The sequence below is a fragment of the Gobio gobio genome (assembly GCF_949357685.1).
Source record: "Gobio gobio genome assembly, chromosome: 9".
Lineage (NCBI taxonomy): Eukaryota > Metazoa > Chordata > Actinopteri > Cypriniformes > Gobionidae > Gobio > Gobio gobio.
In genome coordinates this window covers 12,477,881-12,497,399 of record NC_137115.1, presented here as the reverse complement: position 1 = coordinate 12,497,399, position 19,519 = coordinate 12,477,881, and the positions used below count along the sequence as shown (strand labels likewise).

The window sequence follows — 19,519 nt, the reverse complement described above, 5'->3', positions numbered from 1 at the left end:
TTTGCAGATTATGCAAGGTGTGTGTAAACTTTTGAGCACGACTGTATAGCACATTTAGCCCAGCTCACAGCATTGTTTTTAATGTTCTGTAAGTTCCGTCACAAAGTATGCATTATAAAAGCTGGTGTTTTGTGTTAAAAATGACAGCGTGAACACTACGCAAACCAGGAATAAATGTAACATTTTCTTTTTTGGACCGGACAAAAAGAACCAAGAAAAACAAACGACAAGTGTGAGCACACAACTGTGCAAAAATGTGATGCTTGGATTTCACTATTTTTCGAAGTACTTCTTTTAATTTTAAACTTTTTAAAAAAAAATGAAAAATGAATTATTGTATGACATTTTTAAAACCTATAAGACTGTGGTTTCTTTTTCTTTTAAATCCTAGATGTTCAGGAAAATGTGTCTGAGTCTGATGAAAAGGAAATAAGGACAGTTTTCATGGTTAGATCGCACATTGCCAGCCACCATTGATTCTACTTACATTTACACAGTAACCACTCACTTCACTTCACTTCAAATGAAAAGTACATGTGAATTATTTAATAAAAAACATTGATTGCATACAATAACATTGCTTGAAAGACAAAGAGCTCAATTGTACATTGACCGAGAGATCACAGTGTATATTTAAGGGAACACTCTACAATCTGATCCGGTCTGGTTTATTTTTTTTAAGCAGAATATTACATTTATTATCAGAAGGCAAGAGCATAAATTTGAAAAACATTTCTCAGAGCTCCTATAATTTCCTCCCTGTGACCTTGATGGCCTATCTGAAGGGAGTATCGGTCCAGCATCATCAGTCAAGGGCACGTAGCATTCTCATGTATTTAATTGGGAAAGAACACTGGGATCTTGGCAGTTGCCTCCTTTCCAAAGATTTCTGACGCTGTTTCTCCTCAGATCTCTACAGGAAAGAAGTCAGTGATGTCTGAGATTTACTTCTGATGATTTAGCTTGTGCATTGGAAGACAAGAAACGGGCTCATTTTGTAAACAAATTTATTGACGGAACCAAAATGAATTAAGAAAACAAATACTGTATATGATTTGCAAAATAATCATCCATATATACATTTCTATCATCTAGATTTTCATCAGTTATCATCATAATACATGTTTCATTATGGGGACAATAAGATAGCATGTTGACGCTGACAATCGGTGTCATTTTAAACTTCAGAAGGAATAATGCAGCCAGAACATCTTGTAAAATAAAGTTATTACAGATGGACTTGCTTCATTAGTATTTGTAAAGACCTGGACGCCAAACTGAGACACTGCTATCACAAGCCATTGGTTTCCAAACTTTTCAGAAATGGGAATCATTTTGTGTGTATCAGATACTATTAGACATTTCAATTTTCAACTATACACACACATTTTCAATTATAAATAACTGGAACACTTGTATAGTTCCTCTAATGTGATAAAAAAAGCAGCCTTCCAAAGATGCGGCAGAGAATATGAACATTTCACTGTTCTGAAAATGTCCATCAAAAATAATGTGCTTGAATGGCTGATTTCAGTCCTGCATGTAGAACTAAATTTGTCAATAACACCGTGAGCTAGTAAAAATGTATTCCTTTTTATTTTCAAAAATGATATGAACAGCATAATGCGATAAATGATTATGAATATTATAACAGAAAAGAAAATTCCTGAATTTATGTCTTGAGCTACACAAACAAAACCTGATGATCACGTTCTCCGGCATGATTTGAAAAGGTTCCAAAGAAAATCTTGAGCTTGGTCAAGGTCACACATGTACTTAATTGATTAGTCAGCTATTTCAGAGATATTTCATATTCATTTTGTTATAGTTTCTCTTTGTTAAAGTTTAAAAATGTGGTATCAGACTTTTGAACATTGATGACGGTAAAAGTCAGTTATTTTATAATGAGAAACCACACACACACACTCAGTACAGTCTGCTGAATTGAGTTAAATATGACAATGATTCACAGCTCAAATAGTTACATGTGAGGTTTACCCTTAATTTCAAAACTATTATAATTGAGCTAAAATAAAAGAAAGCCTGTCTCTTAGACCTATACGCTGCAGTATTCCACCACACAGTAGACCTAAAAGGACAATTTAGTGCAGTACATCGCACCTCCTGACATCAGTGTATGTAAATTTGTGCATCTACTCTAAATGATTTCAGTTCGGGTTCCACCAGAAGCACATCATGTCCATTTCAACATCTCTGCCCCCAGCTTTATCGAGAACTATCATTGAGGTTTGTGTACCGTACATGATCTCTTAATATTCAGTGTCATATAATGTCATATCCATACAAATCAATAACAAATCATTTAATGTTTGATTTGTACTTTAAGCTCTTGGTCTAAAATTCATGTCACCATGGATACCATGAAATGCTTGGTCTCTCCTGGTTGGGCGGTGTCAGAAGAACACCACGTAATTTTCAGGAACGAGTCCTGTTTTGCCCTCAAATGTTCCCTGGAGCCAGCCTGGTTCCACTGATGGATACACTACAAAGAAGAAAAGGAGAAGGTTTAAGCTGTGGAGAAGACTTCTATAATATAAAAAGTATTACTGCTCATGCTTAGGGGGTTGAATAAACTCGGGCACAACAATTGATATGTGACTTGAAACCAGTGTGAGAGTTTTGGGACAAATGACAGAACCATCATTGGGTCAATGCAGCTTATATTTGTTGATCTTGTATTATGCATTGCAAATTTTAATGAATTATTCGATATTACACTGTGTGTTGTTTGCTGATTTTATCTTACCAATTTAACATTATCAAAATAATGACCCGTCAATAAGACCACCCTTGATAAAAAAAGGTTCAATGGAATATAGAACCCTAGGGTTCTTGACCCAGTTTTAAAGAACCCTTTACGCCCAAAAGGTTCTAAATAAGGAGAAATGTCTTAAATGATTGCATAGTACTTTCATGTTCAGCAGGTTATTTCATTTTTTCTAGTGATAAAGAATGTTTATTAGCTGTTTAATTCATACAATTGAATAAAAAAAAAAAGAATTAAAATAAATTAAAACTGCATGCTGAATTTGCCATGTTTCATTGTGTTATCACAAATAAGAAAAATAAAAATAAAGGGTGGAGATTTTCCTAGGCCGGACTTTCACTTTTGGACACTACTGTGTGTGTAAAAAAATGTGTCAGTAGTTTGTAGAATAAATATTTTTTTTTTAAATTTTACTCAGAGACATAAATCCAGTGAAACTGCAAATTTTGCAGTGGTCTCTTAATTTTTCCAGCGTTGTATATATATATATGTATATATGTATATATATATATATATATATATATATATATATATATATATATATATATATATATATATATATATATATATATATATATATATATATATATATATTAGGGCTGTCAATTGATTAAAATATTTAATCACGAATAATCGCAAGATTGTCATGAGTTAATTTGCGATTAATCACAGCTTAATCGCACATTTTTATCAGTTCTAAATGTCCCGTAAATTAATATTTTTCAAGTTTTTAATACTCTAATCTATGGACAAATATGCATGCTTTATGCAAATGTATGTTTATTATTAGTGAAACCAAACTCAACAGAGCATGAAGATTAGACATGTCTCAAAGGTCATGGATTTAAAAGTCATTGGGCCATTCATGAAACACGAGCAGAAAGATTTTGTGTGTAAATCGTTCGTAAAGCTGCTCTGACGTAAATTTTCGGATTCACGAAAATGTTCGTATTTTTTAAAAGTTAGTTGGTACGAAAGAAATTTACAACTGCTCCCTACCACATGTAAATGGTGCGTAAAACATTTGAACGTTCTGTGTTCTAATTTAGGCAAACTGATGACATTGCATTTTGATGCATTATGTACCATAATAATATTTCAAGAGTTGATTTGCCTCGTCTTTTTTTTTTTTTTTACTGTCCAATGTTGGGTAATAGGCAGCGCTCGTCTTTTTTTTTTTCACCCGGCCGTCCAATCACAGTGGAGGAGGGGCGGGACAAAAACTCCACCGACCAATCATCCCACTTGTACACCGACTGAACAATAATGGAGAAGTTAATACTGTTTTTTACTGCATTTTTTATATTCAGTAGTATTCTTCCAAATGAGATACTAGTAACACATTATGGATATTCGGTATCATATAAATAGCAATCAAAGTATCTCAGATGGAAAAAACACTGCCCTTGCAAATCGCTTTCAAGCGCCACCAGCTGGCCATTTTCAGAAGAGCACAAGGCATTTTTAGCTGGCTAAAATGCTTTGATGGACACATGATAATTTAATATTTATTGCCAGGCATATGGCCAATTAGTCTCTTTAGCATTTATGCAAAATACTGGAGCCAAACCTGAGAAAGAAGTCCAGAAGATTCCACAGCGTTCCTGCACACGTCATTTGCAGTTGTAACTCATGGGCGGGGATTATGCAAAATATAAATGAGCATGCACGCGCATCCTTTTTAAGAATGTTTGGAATTCATTAATATCCACACGTTTAATTACCAAATCCGTGGTATACGAAGCTTTTGTGAATCTGGAGGAAGGTTTTCGTAAATGTCCATTTTACACGCAAATTACTCAGAATTTGCTCATATATTTACGAAAGTTTCATGAATGAGGCCTATTGTTTTGGCATCTTTTGTGGTGGGGTTAGTGAAATTTTTTGCCAAGACAAGCCAAAGAACTACTGAAATACAGTTTTTTTTGACAAAAAACGAAAAGATTCCTTATTTTTGAGCCCTGCAAACCCTCCAACCCTAATGCCGAGTTCACACTGCCCGATTCATGGCGTTGTTGGCGATTTTTCCTCTTGTATAGTCATGCAGTGTGAATCCCCCTGTCGCCGATCCATTGTGCAGTGTGAACACAGCAGCAACTGAATGCTACCCCAGATAGTCATCCAGTGTGAAAAGAGCAGTGACCCGACAAGTTTGAAAATCTGAACTCGGCATACGCATCAAAGTTGGCATTGAAGCCATCCTGCATTTTTGATAGAGACTTGAATGTCACCTCTAATCATTGGTTTACTGAGGTGTGCTATTATTTTGATTATTTTCAAGTTATCAGATTTTCACTTGGTGGATAAAACAGCTGAAAAAGTAATCTTCACGAAACAATAGTCTCAGGAAAGGGAGGCACAAGTGAACCACATATGCAGGTCAGGTCACTTCGCATCGAGAAATTACCCCCATAAAGCTTTCAAAATGACTGGCCACATAATGACTCGTATCAACATACTCTGAACTATCAAAGCCTCTGTTTAGATTAAAGCATTAGGCAGATGGGATTGCAAAATAAAGAGTTTGTAAATCGTTTTTTTATAAGCAGAACTCTCAAATGTCAACAGTGAAAACTGAGGTTGATGGGTAAGAGGAGGTTAATGTTGTGTTAAGTGTTTGCTGAGCTTTAGAGAGAGGAAGACCTCCCTTCACCAGGTTACTGTGACCCGTTTCAATGCCCTGGTGCCCAGCCAAGTTTATTCTTTACGGAAAATATATCCAGCAATAAAATCCTAGTCCTGACATGTACGAGGAACAACAACAGATGGGTTGTTCCACAGAGCAGACACAGGCACACGTTATTTTCTATCATAATTAATGCCCTGGTATGCAGCAAATTGCATTTTCTTAGATTTTTGTAACTGTCACTGCAAGTACATATTTTAACATCCACCACTACAGCATTCCCAGCATACACTACATTCCCAATACAGCAATACACCTCCCAGAGTTGATATATGATTCATAGTCATCACTGCTGCATGTTTCTTATATATTGCAGTTGCAGTTCATAAAAAGTCACTCAAGAACTGAAGTTCTAGACCACTTGATGAATTGTGTGAGCCAGATAAAACAATGGAATGAGATAAAACAGATAAAACAATGGAAGGAGAGAACGATTGAACAATGGAATGAAAGATAGATTCCAGCCCGATGATCTGACGGTAGCTGCACTCCAAAAAATATTTACATGTTATGTATTTGAATTACATTACAATTTTCCATCCATTTGGATTACATAGTTTTAACATAAACAAACTTAATGTGATTCATATTTGTCATTCATACGTAAATGAAATTTGTACGTTTTATGTAATAATACACAGCAAAATGCCAATGATTAATTAACACTGCCTAGTGCACACTACTGAGATAAATTACCAAATTGTAATTCAAATACATAAAACATAAATTTAGACCGAAATATCTTTTTTGAGGTGGCTCGGACCACCACCTTCAACTCAACCTTTGTGAAGACAGAACTGCTTGTGGTCTCAGCCAACCCAACACTTCCTCACAGCTTCTCCATTCAGCTAGGTTCATCAACCATAACTCCATCCAGGACAGCCAGGAAATTTGGAGTTGTGATTGATGATAAGTTAAAGGCACAATATGTAATTTTCGCCACTAGAGGTCGCTTATTCAAAACAAAGGCGAAGCTTGTTGATGCCTTGATTTCACAGAATCATGGGAGTTTTTGTCTTCACCTCTACATGTATTTATTTTGATTTATATTTATTAACGTTACTGTATTATGAAGCAGGGTGGGGCTGAAAGCTGTTGGGGCGGAACAAGGCCACTGGAGCGATGGCTAATGAGAGACAAGTGCGTCACACGACTCCAGAGCAGTGGAGCTTTTATTATGCCGCAGATGACCGCTTCCGCTTCTTCCGCTCATGCGTATGTGGGGTAACACAGCGCTGTTTTTACATTTGAGTGTGTTGAAAGTTTGGTTATAATGCTACTCTGTGCGTTCGCTCATTGGCTACTATGAGACACTTGTTGCACACTGCAGTAAGCTAGATCAATATTAGGCATGGTAAAACATGGTATCCGCGGTAAATCAAGAAAACGAGATTTAAACAATAAGACTAACTGAGCTATATAGAGTGCCGAAGTAATGACGTCACTTTGTAGGCCAAAACGCGGAAGTGAGTTAACATTTTAGCCCTATGGGTTCCCTCGCCCTAAAGTCTATGGGTTTTTTGAATGGGTTTTTGCTAAATCGCCTGAAATAAGGTCTGTGGTTAACAAAGCCTCTATATATTTTCACGTTTTAATCTATGACATAAAACACATTGTGTCTTAAAAACAATGGTTGCTAACAAGTTGCTAAAAGGGACTACATCCTTTGGCGGGGATTTTAGACGTCATCGTGACAAACAGGCAATCTCTCACTAGCCCGCGTTTCAGCCTAAGAATGAAGAACTTATGTGGCGTGAATAAATCGCGCTATTCGCGCAAAGTTGGATGCTTGAACATTTGGAGTTTACTCTCTTCACATGTTTGTCTCGTTGAGAAATGGCTGACATGGGCTGTGTTTACACGTCTTTTTGTGTTAAAATCTACTGTTAATGTGTGACAACTTAGTTTTAAGACTTTTTTTCAGTCGATAAGTTGTTTAAAGCTCAAATCTGTGGTTTATTTATAAGAAGAGTGCCTATTTAAACATTTTATCTGGTGTTATCGGAGTTGTGAGCTCCAGTGAGTCAGTGGCGGTCAGCGCTTGTTTAGCCGGCGAGAGTTGACTTTCCTCGGCTAGTCCTTCTGCCGTCTGCCGCTGGCTCTGATGTCTCTGTGGCGTCTCCAGCTATAATTAGTCTTGTGGAGATTTAACGGCCCATATTTGCTCTTATGGATCTATAATTTGTTCCCTGGCAAATCGTTTAGGCTGAGTGCAAAGATAAGTTTCATTACTTGTTTATTTTTAGGCTATAACTGTACGTTACCGTTGTAAGTTAGCCGACTAGCACTGACTTTGAATGTTTGACTGAATTGTTTGCTTTATTTCATGTGTAGCTTATTATACGTTTTGTATTATTGATCATACATAAACTTGCATTTAACAAAAAGAGACTGGGTTGTGTTTCATCATGTCATTTAATGTTATCACAGTGATAATCATATTGTCTGAAAAAACATTAACAAAAGATAAATCTCAGAGAGGCACGCATAAACAAAATTAGTTTCTAACATTTTTGGAAAAAACGAATGGGCAATATTTCTCATGAAAAAGTGGATAAGTGTTCATACACAGTGCAGATCATAATGAGCGAGCGTGCTTTTAAATAAAGTTTGAGGAAGCTTGATGATGACGTTGATCCGCGACCATGGTGTGCTGTAGTCCGTTTATAGCCTACCGTTAGCATTTTATATCTGACGGCTTTATTTGGGCTTCAAAATGTATACATTTTGGATTAACTTGTAAAGATTATCTTGGTAGACAAAACGTGTAAGGGTCATTACTCTTTGTTGAACACAGATCTTATTTTGTGCGATTTTCCAAAAGTCTATGGGGAAAATGAATGGCTTTTTGATCGAGGGAACCCATGCGCCGCTAACTTCCGGGTTGGCCTACAAAGTGACGTCATTACTTCGGCACTCTATAACAATGATTAGTTTCTGTCGATGAATGTATGGAAACAGTTGCTCACCTGTCTAATAAAACATAATATATTAAAGCGTCTTTGGTGTTTGTCTTTGGTGTGGAAATTGAGGGTAACGTGGGTATGATGTCATTGATAAGCGACACACGGACACGGTCTATGTCCTGGTTAAACCTGCTTATTTCTCTGGATTTAAACATTCTTGGAAACATTGGGATAATGTAAAGTACACAAGTCAACAAAAAAATAACACTGTTCTAGTGTTTTTTGGATATTTTAATCAAAAAATCTTACATATTGTGCCTTTAAGCTTCACAGACCAATTTGCCTTATACAACATTAGGAGGATCAGGCTCTTCCCATCGGAGTATGCAACAAAACTCCTTGTCCAAGCTCTTGTTCTATCCAGACTGGACTATTGTAATGCTCTCTTGGCAGGCCTTCCAGCACGCACTATCAAACCTCTGCAGCTGACCCAGAATGCTGCAGCAAGAGTGGTCTTTAATGAGCTGAAGAGAGCGCACATCACACCTCTCCTCATAAAATTGCACTGGTTGACAATTGCTGCTCGCATCAAATTCAAGGCACTGATGTTTGCCTACAGAACAACCACTGGCTCTCTACCCCCTATACCAAAACTCACTACTTCAGACCTACATGCCCTCCAGAAGCTTGCGTTCTGCAAGTGAACGGCGCCTTGTGGTGCTAACCCAAAGAGGCACAAAATCACTTTCATGGCCCTTTACCATGACTGTTCCAGGCTGGCGGAATAAGCTGCCTAACTCAACCCAAGCTCTTTACCCATATTCAGGAAACAGCTGAAGACGCACCTTTTTCATCAACACGTACTTACTATACTAACACTTACTATTCTATCTATTTAACAAAAGAAACTACAGATGTGGCCTTTAAGAATGTAAGTTTTTTCACGCAGCAGCGCGCAATTTGTCACGCTGATCACGGAGCGCCCTGCAGGCAGTGGCGGAGCCAATTTTGCCCCAAAATTTAGATCGCTACTTTCATTTCACCTCCTATTGAAAAAAGCATTTATTTTGACGAGCTGCGTCGCGGCACATTGTTCACGTAATAATGTTGATTAATAGAATATTAAACGTTAGTTGCCAAACAGATAATTAATAATAAAGGGGGTCGCGCATAAGCGCAGAATCCTGTCGCGCCATTCACATTGTTTTCCATTAAACGACAATTTGTCTCAAAACGTTGTTAATGTATAATGACTTCACATTAGGCTGGATGAGTGTGTATAGACATTTTTCAGTATTTTTCTTTCTGTGTAAAGTCTGTGCTTGTGGAAAGATATAATATATATTGCCCTTTCTGTTTCCGTTGTGCAGTTCTTACAGCAAAACACATCAACGCCACTTTTTTCATTCTTGAAGTGAACTTGTTTGCCTATATGGTGAATTGCCTCCTTGAACATGACGCAACGCATCTGGTGCGCGGCATATGGCGCTTCATTAATAGCAAACACAATACGCATAAAGATACGCCAAAAATAGCAACTATCATAGTAAACACAGTCGGCTGTTGGATAGGCTAATGGATTCAATATTGTGCATTTGGTCTTAAAGTGACCACGGTCTATAGCCTACCTCCTGCCGTCTGTCATTACAGTTAATCAAAGAACAAAAATCACCCACTGATCTTGACTGAATAACTTTTGCAGCTAGTTGTAACATGCATTAATCTATACTTAATTTATACAGTGAAGATGATGCAATGTTATTTTACATTTGATTCAATTTCTGTACCTGTTAGACCTGAAACCTAATTCTTAGCACTGTTCTTACTTTATTGCTGACTGTTCACTTGTATTTAAAGGAACACACCGACTTTTTGGGACTTTAGCTTATTCACCGTATCCCCCAGAGTTAGATAAGTCCATACATACCATTCTCATCTCTGTGCGTGCCATAACTCTGTCTGACGCACCCACCGCTAGCCTAGCTTAGCACAAAGACTGCAGGTAAACGGCTCCAGCTAGCCTACTGCTCAATAAGTGACAAAATAACACCAACATTTTCCTATTTACATGTTGGGATGTGTATAGTTACATCGTGTACTAAGACAGACGGAAAATGAAAAGATGCGATTTTCTAGACCGATATGGCTAGGGACTATTCTCTCATTCCTGCGTAATAATCAAGTAACTTTGTGATGTACCATGGGTGCACAGGCACAATGATATTACGCAGTGCCTGAAAATAGGCTTACTTCCGTCAACATAACCAACATTACAACCTGCTTTGCACAGAGAGCGTGCTGGGGACTATTTTCAGGCGCTGTGTAATATCCTTGCGCCACTGCACCAATGGTACGGCAACAAAGTTCTTTACGCAGGAATGAGAGAATACTTCCTAGCCATATCGGTCTAGAAAATCGCAACTTTTCTTTTTCCGTCGGTCTTAATACACGATGTAACTATACACATCACAACATGTAAATAGGAAAATGTTGGCGTTGTTTTGTCACTTATTGAGCAGTAGGCTAGCTGGAGCCATTTACCTCCAGTCTTTGTGCTAAGCTAGGCTAGCAGGTGGGTGCGTCGGGCAGAGTTATGGCACGCACAGAGATGAGAATGGTATGAATGGACTTATCTAACTCTGGGGGATAGGGTTAATAAGCTAAAATCCCCAAAAGTTGGCGTGTTCCTTTAATAATGTTTTAAATGTATATGATTAGGCTTATATTAGTAGTTTTTGCAGTGGAATATCAGTTGGAATCGAGAATTGTGAAATTGGTATCTACAATTTTGGTAGCTTATTTATTAGAATACAATGTTACATCGGTCAAAACAATGAAAATAAATAAGTATTACACATGATATTCCTTCACGGTTTATGGACCCCCTAAAATAGCCTTGACCACCTGCCGGCCAGCCCATGTATAAATGTCTAGTTCCGCCACTGCATGCAGGCACGCTTTTTAGAATTTAAATACGTTTGTTGTGCTTAACACAATATCCACCAGGTGGCGCATGGAACAACATTCTGTGGTTCCACAGCCAGTAGCTACTGTAGGCCAGATCTGACTGCTGTTGTTATGAATGATTAGTTTAAAATTAACTATTGTCCTATTCATGTGGATGGATGGATGGATAGATAGACAGACTTACCATTGGAGAAGTGAGCCCCCTGTGGGAAACTCAGCTCATTGCTGTGTTCGGCTTCACAGGAATATATGGCTTTGGCATCTCTGTGAATGAAAATCATAAAATGATCAAATTCAAGAATGTGCTCATACACTGTTTTTAAAGACACTTTGTTGGTTTTATAAAGATGTTTGCCATCAAATATATATTAAACAGTTGTTTTTATGGAGTGTGCCTATTTTTTACCTTCCCAAGGGAGGTTTTACAGCTGATGGGTTCTCAAAAAGCAACGCTCTGGCAGCCACCCTGGAACATACAACCATGCCAAATGTCAGGATGATTATTGACAACATGATTTGACGTCACAAGAATTAGGAGGGCTAAACAAACCTTTTTAACAAAGCAGGTGGCAACATATTTTTATTCAACATATTATCAACAACTTTATTTACATAAAAAGTAAAAAAAAAAATGTTGTGCGAGAGCCAAAATTCTACATTCAGTACAGGTAGATTTAGAGTTCAACTCAAAAGAAGAATAAGGACATGCACATAATGCTTAGTACACCGATGTGTGCATCACCTCTATTATATAATATATAACTGTTAAAGTAACTTACACAATCTTAGGGCAAACATTTTTCAAACCAGCATGTTGCTAAAACTTGAAGTTTGTACAGCTTATATAAGCAAAAAAGGGTATTTGAATCGAGTCCACTTAAGTGACATGATGTTTCTTTTCTTCCTCTGTCATGATAACTCAAACAAAACGATATATCCTTCACTGCAGAGAGAATTTGAAAACCAGTGCTGGGTCACATCAACCCTTTAAGCAGTGTAATTAAAACTTGTGCCAACAAAAAACAACTGCAATCAATCTCCATTCAGCAGCTTCCACCCCAGCCAGCAACTACACTATAAAATACTGCACAATTTTTCCTCACTATGTACTTTTAATAAATGTTTTTACATTTCTCATGGTGTAGTGTTTTTCTAAAACCTGATGAACATATAAAAGCTGTAAATTAAGTAATAGAAGTGACAGGTCAAACCATCCTTCAATGAAGAGATTTTCACATAAAAATTTAAATTTTGTCATCATTTACCTCATGTCATTCCAAACCTGTATGACTTTCTTTCTTCTGTGAAACTTAAAGAAGATATTTTTCTCTGTGTTTTGGTCACCAACATTCCTCAAATATCTACATCCGTTGTGTTTTCAGAAAGTCCTTCAGGTTTGGAACCACATGAAGGTGAGAAAATGATAAAATTTTCATTTTCAGGTGAACTGTCCTATAGTGAACTAACTATACTTTTTATTTTATTTTAAACACATTGAAAATGCAATTCACACAAACAATAATATACAGATTACATTATCAATTCTACTCTTTCCTAACAATAAATCAACTGCTCAGATTGTAATGAAGAAAACAATAGAATGGAATTCTTGACAAATAACCTTAACATGCCAATTTTTATTTATTTATTTTGTTTTAAAGGGGTCATGTAGCCTGGATGCCAGCCGAACTTAGCCCCGCCCACAACATTTTTACTCGGGCAGTTCGGTCTGGACTTGATCGGTAGAGAAGTAATTATGCCCGAACAGAAACTGTTCGGACCAATGAAATTGTCAAGCCGGGCTTTAGACGATGATGGACAGATGATAAACAGTAACGTAATCATCCACGTCATCAAAGGCGCTTGGGTTGAGTTTGTTCTAATCCTAAACGGAGAACTTGTTCGTATATGCATTCACCTTTACTATTTCTCTCAGAAATGATGATCGTGTTGGTAAGTAAACTCTGTCTATCCTTTTTTTTACAAAACCGGCAAAGATCGTTTACACTCATATTTTTCTTCTAACGTTAGGCTACTTATGCTGCCTTCACGTGCTATCGGAAATGTGATGATTCTGACTTCTGAAGTCGTGATTACGAGCGCATTGCATTCAAGTTTCAAAATGTGAGGGCGTTCATGTGCAATGTTTACCCAGGAAACTCGTATTTACGATAATTCCGAGAGCACGTGAAGGCAGCATTATTCCAGCGTGCGTGCAGGTTACAGGGTTGCCAAGTTTTTACAACAAAATCCGCCCAATTGCTAACGTTCCTCAAAACTAGCCAAAAACAAGCCCGATAGCTTTCCGGGGGGGGGGGGGGGGGGGGGGGGGTTTCTCCGGGAAAAAAGGCATTTGGGGGGTAAAATATGTGTTATTTTGGCATGGCTGGCAGCTAAAAATCGCATTCCTGGGTCTATATATCACATAATTGGGGTCGCTTCAACCCGCGGACATGGCAACACAGTGCAGTTGAGTTCTGTTGACATTTGATAACTAACGTTATGTGTCGCTCCGTTGCTCTGATTGGTTGTAGGTCTATCCAATTGAGGTCTTTCCTGGTTCGGTTGAAACACGCCCCATAATCACAGCCCAACGGAGCAGTATCAGACTCATATTCTGACTAGAATTGAGTATGACGACGTCAGGCTAGGGGTCATGAACTGAGAAATCAAAAATTTATTTTGACATATAATAGGTCATCATACTATAAGAACATCCTGTAAGTTTCAGAACTGAAAACTTCCTTGTTTTCACTTTTCACAATTAGTTAACCTTGAGAGCTGTAATAGTAAAAACATGCAAAAGTTTTGAGAGAGTTCCACATGTAATGCTTGGCTATTTCATATCCAAAGATGTTAGCCGATCACAGCAGTGGGCGTTTATACTGAAGTCTCACAGTAGACACGCCCCTTCAAAAAGAGCATTCGAATCAGAGGCTAAAATCAGGGTATTTTATTTTATTTCTAAATTATGACACATTTTGATGAAAAAATCATACTAACATTATAATTGCATCCCAGGAAACATAAAACAATGAAACAATGCAGTTCATGACCCCTTTAAATAATTATTAACAGAAATGCTATATTATCTAATATGATAAACAGAGCTGCGTTACGTCATACTCATGACCAGAAAACCGGAAGTGGCGCCGGCGACTGTGTCATAATAAAAGTCCTGCCAGAGACTGTGCCATAATAAAAGTCCAGCCGCTCTTCTCATTAACAATCGCTCCAGCGGCCTTGCTAAGCTCCACAGCACTCGGTCCTGCTCTGCTTCATACTACAGTAACGTTAATAATCGCATCCATGAACATGATTTCTGCCCGAGTCCTATCCTGATTCTTTTCCACCGGCTGTGAGGTGAAGACCACGTCTCAAGATTCTGTGCTCAAACGTGACGTCATCAAACTATGCCTTTGTTTTGAACAGGCGACCTCTAGTGGACGGAAAAGTTACATAGTGCAGCTTTAATGCCAGAATTTTCATTTTTGGGTGAACTAACCCTTTATATGTTAAGAACATATTTGGGTCATATTTAACCTAAAATCAAAAGAAAGAAATACAAATTCATATTTACTTATATTTTATGTGGAAAATGTTATGTTTTATGTGATAGGTGGACTCTTTATCAGTATCTAACACGCTAAACCTCACCCGAATCAAAAGTTTAAGGTTCAGTGACATTTGAAAATTCTTTTTTTTTTAAATGGCTTTGAATGAATGTACTCTTTTTATTTATGTTGTTAACTAGAGTTGCACAATATTAGAAAAAAAAACTGGCATTGCAATATTTAGTTTTTCAGTAATTACAACTTTTCAAATGTTATTTTATGTTTAATTGGGCTTATTATTTTGCATTCAAGAGAAAAGTTTTAGTTGATTATTTTTTGTTTCATAAATATCAGGGTGTACATTCACCTATGTGTGTGTGTGGCAGTTACTGTGTTGTAGTGTTGGATCTTTTTTTTCTAATATTGTGCAACTCAAGTTAACATAAGAGTACATTAATTTCAAAGCCATTTAAAAAAAAAAAAAGATTTTTCAAATGTTTCCTGGGATCTGTCACTGAACCTTAAACTTTTGATTCGCTCACAGGGTGAGGTTTAACGTCAATGGGTTAGATACTGATAAAGAGTTCAGTCAGTCACGTTCGACCTTACGTCTCAATTCGTCAGTTCAGTTCTGACGTAACATCTCTGTTCCCTCCTTCAGGGAACGGGGGTTACATTAGTAACCTAGACGTTTCACTTACACTGATCCTGGTCTCTGATAGCCGTTGGTAGAGCTGCTGTTGTCCAGCTTTCGTCGCAGGATCGTTTTAGGTGGCAGATCGTGGTAGGTGGTGGATCTGCCGTCTTTATGCTCCACACATGCTAAACTCTGTACAGACCCCACACAGCTCTTATGACCTCCAGAGAGCCCAAAACAGAAAAGTACAAAATTACTAAATGTTTTCTTTTGTCTAGATCAGAGGGATTCAAACTGGTGTATTTACGTATCCTCAGATAAATCCTTCAAAAAAATTAAATGAATAAAAATCTTTACTAGGGGTGTAACGATACACCAATGCCACGGTTCGGTTCATATCACGGTTTTAGAGCCACGGTTCGGTTCTGTTTGCTGTGGAGACATGGCAGGGCACCAGCAATAGTAACACTAGATTCACTAATAATAATAACAACAACAATAATTTAACTTATTAACTTTATCTTTATTAACTTATTAATAAGTAAAACTTAAAGTTATGTATAACTTTATTATACATTGGCTTCACGTTTTCTTTAGAGCAGTTAGCATACCTGAGTAAACTAAAAGGAAATAAATGCCTCCAATGTAGACTAGTCAGAAATAATCTATACATTTTACCGTTTGCCATAATGTTTAAAAAAAACAACAAAAAAAACCCAAGCAAATTTATTTCATAAAAAATTATGATACACACACAAGTAATGTCCCACTTTAGCCTACTAAATTAATGTCCCACTTTAGCCTACTAAATTAATTAACCTACTAAATTAATAAATAGCCTACTAAACACATTAATTGTATGAATATGACTAATACTGATGAATAAATAGGCCTTTAAGTTAAAGCTATTAAATAGCAATAGCAGTTTTTAATACAATAAAGTAATTCTACTCCAGGCACGGTGCCAAGATTCCAGTTTTGGATGGGCCAAACCAATTGTGGGTGGGCCTTAAATTAAAAACGTTATCAAATCACTGTTTAACCTAATTAAAATTACTGACTAATATACTGTTATATTGTTTGTGCTTATATAATAGAGATTTTAACTCATAAAAGACAACAAAATTACAGGAATACTGGATTCTAAACAAAGAAATGCCACAATTTATCAAGACCTTGTAGCAGATATGAGGGCGAAACAGCCACAAACACCTCATTCATGCCGCTCAAGGCTATAAGGCGCTTTCCTTGCCATTAATGCTTAATTGGATAACACGCCTATGTCTCCGATGCGGTGGCTGGGATATACATAATTGGAATGAAAAAAAGTTTAAGTCGCATAACATTGGTTAATGGAAACGCTGTCATTTCGCAATAGTTTTTTATCGACATTTAGAAAATATCGCAAAAGTTTTGCGCAAATCTGTAATGGAAACGCGGCTACTGCTCACAGAAACATCAAAATAGACAGGCCCGTCAGGCCCACCCATAATGCTGTGCCTGGTATCCACCACATTAATTTAAAAATAAACAAAATAACATAAAGTAAATATAAAGTGGCATTTTGGGGTTTTGGAAACAACAGTCACCATGGCAAATACACAATACATCATTAACTGTTAATGAATCATAAAACTGCTCCTGATGAACAGAATGAACATCATACCTGCATGCCTTCCCAACTAACACACGTCGAACCACTTACGTGATTTATTTGGAACTTTACTGTTATTTCATGACTTACGAATCGACACTGTAATGTTGCTCAGTTTCTTTTGTGCTTTATGAAGTGATATACAGTGTGCGCTGCCACATTTGCGCGTGTAATTAAAGAGTGTGTGCTACGAGCACAGTATAACGGCTGATATGACAGGACAGGAAATCGGTTTTCTGAAGTGAGAGAGAATTTTTATTTCGTAACAAGCTACGAAAATGACTGGGAATGAATTTCTGGAACTCCAAGGTAGCATTTAACCAACCTGACTAAATGGGGAAACTGGCTCTCTTTGTCCTTCCACCATGCAACTTGACAAGTCATGTGACTTGGAACTTGGAACACAAAAGTTAGTATATATTTAGTAAATAATATTATTATAATAATATTTAGTAAAAATACAGCTCTTATTAGTTGTTAAAAGAGTACTAATTACTATTTAATCAAATGTCAAGGAAGAAAAAAATAATTTTGTGGCATAGGGTGAAGTGAGAGCTGGGCCGGGGTAGCAGGGGGCGCTCGGTTTCGAGTATCGCGGTTCGTACCGTGAGTGGTGTATCTCGGTTTTTCGGTTTGGTTTGAATATCGTTACACCCCTAATCTTTGGAGTTTAGGACACACACTACCGGTTAACAGTTTGGATTAATTCGGACTTTTTAATGTTTTCAAAAAAGTGTCTTATGCTCACCAAGGCTGCATTATTTGATAAAAAAAATACAGTATAAAAACTAACTTTGTGAAATATTGCAATTTAAAAGAACTGTTTTCTATCTGAAAATATTTTAAAATGTAATCTATTCCTGTGATTGCAGAGCTGAATTTTCAGCATCATTACTTTGCTTTGGTGCTCAAGTATTGATAATAGTTATTATTATTATCAATGTTGGAAGTAGTTTTAGCTGGTTAATATTTTTGATACTGTTTAAAACATCGATTCATTTTTTTCAGGATTATTTGATGAAAAACTTTTTTTGACATAAATGTCAATTTAATGTGTCCTTGCTAAATAAAAGTGTTTATTACTCAAAAAGAATAGTTTGCTTACCACAAACTTTTGAATGGTAGGGATCACACATTTCCACAAAACCATTAAGCTGCAAAAAGGTTTTCCCATTTGAGAATAATAAGAAATGTTTCATGAGCAGCAGAATATTAGAATGATTTCTGAAGGATCATGTGACACTGAAGACTGGAGTAATGATGCTGAAATTTCAGCTTTGCATCACAGGAGTAAATACAATTTTAAAACATATTACAATAGAAAACACATTTGAAATTGTAATAATATTTCACAATATTACAATATTTACTGTATTTTGATCAAATAAATGCAGCCTTAGTAAACATAAGAAACTTGAAAATTCTTCATTATGTCATGCTGCATGTGTTTGGCTCCTACCTTCTGTGATGTGTAAAGATCTTAGAGATGGGGCGTTGGAGCGGTTAAGCTGTGCTGGTCTGATTCCTACTACTGAGTGAGGAGCCTTTGCGGGTGCTGATAAAGATCTGGCAGCTGAGCTCCCACCACTTGAGTCCCATTCCACACGGGCCGTGTCCTCTCTGGAGCTGGAGTCTGGACTGCTGGTGCAGGTTGGGCCCTGCGGCTCGCTGGAGGACAGGGAGGAAGGGGTCTGCCGCAGGCCGGGGAAGGGGGGCTTGTCTTTGGGCTGTGGAGAGGAGCAGGTTTTGGAGGAGCTGTTCTGCTCTGAGGAGTGGGAGGAGAGGGAGTCCATGCTGCCGATTGGAGTGCTGCCTGGACTACTGCTGAACGTATCGCCTACGGGGCCAGTAAGAAGACATAAAGCAGCTCAAAACTACATAATATCTTAAATAATTTATACAGCGACTAGGTGAAACATGAAAATGTCATAATGTCCAGGTCACAGTCCACTTCAAAATGAAAATAAATTAAATATGAACCTATTTTCTATTCTTTTTTTTGCATAGTGTGATTTTCATGACAATTAGGCAGATTTTCACCCCAAATTTCTCATTACTGCATGTATCTGGGTGTTTTACTTTTTACTAATTCCTATTGATCTTATTAATAGCGATTCGATTCTCACAATTTTAATTTATATATATATAATTATTATTATTTATTTTTTTACATAAAATATAAGTATATATGAATTATTATTTCTTTCTTTTGATTTTAGGTTAAATATGACCCAGATATGTTCTTAACATTTAAAGGGTTAGTTCACCCCAAAATGAAAATTCTATCATTAATGGCAGAATGTTCCTTTTGGAGTGAACTAACCCTT

General features: G+C 37.0%; 1 protein-coding gene across 10 annotated transcripts in view; it reads right to left on the bottom strand.

Annotated features, from left to right (window-relative positions):
• Positions 1-989: 989 nt before the first annotated feature.
• arhgap42b (Rho GTPase activating protein 42b) overlaps positions 990-19,519 on the bottom strand; it is a 225,038-nt gene continuing 206,508 nt past the window's right edge. For 8 of the 10 annotated variants that reach the window (XM_079826055.1, XM_079826058.1, XM_079826056.1 and 5 more), the window contains 5 exons: positions 18,652-19,029; positions 15,603-15,759; positions 11,754-11,813; positions 11,532-11,611; positions 998-2,503 (listed from right to left, as the gene is read on the bottom strand). In XM_079826055.1, the coding sequence (XP_079682181.1) occupies positions 2,415-2,503; positions 11,532-11,611; positions 11,754-11,813; positions 15,603-15,759; positions 18,652-19,029 (764 nt within the window). In that variant the 3' untranslated portion in view covers positions 998-2,414. Of the gene's footprint in view, positions 2,504-11,531; positions 11,612-11,753; positions 11,814-15,602; positions 15,760-18,651; positions 19,030-19,519 lie in introns of all 10 variants that reach the window. The other 2 variants (XM_079826061.1, XM_079826059.1) reach the window with 2 other exon arrangements.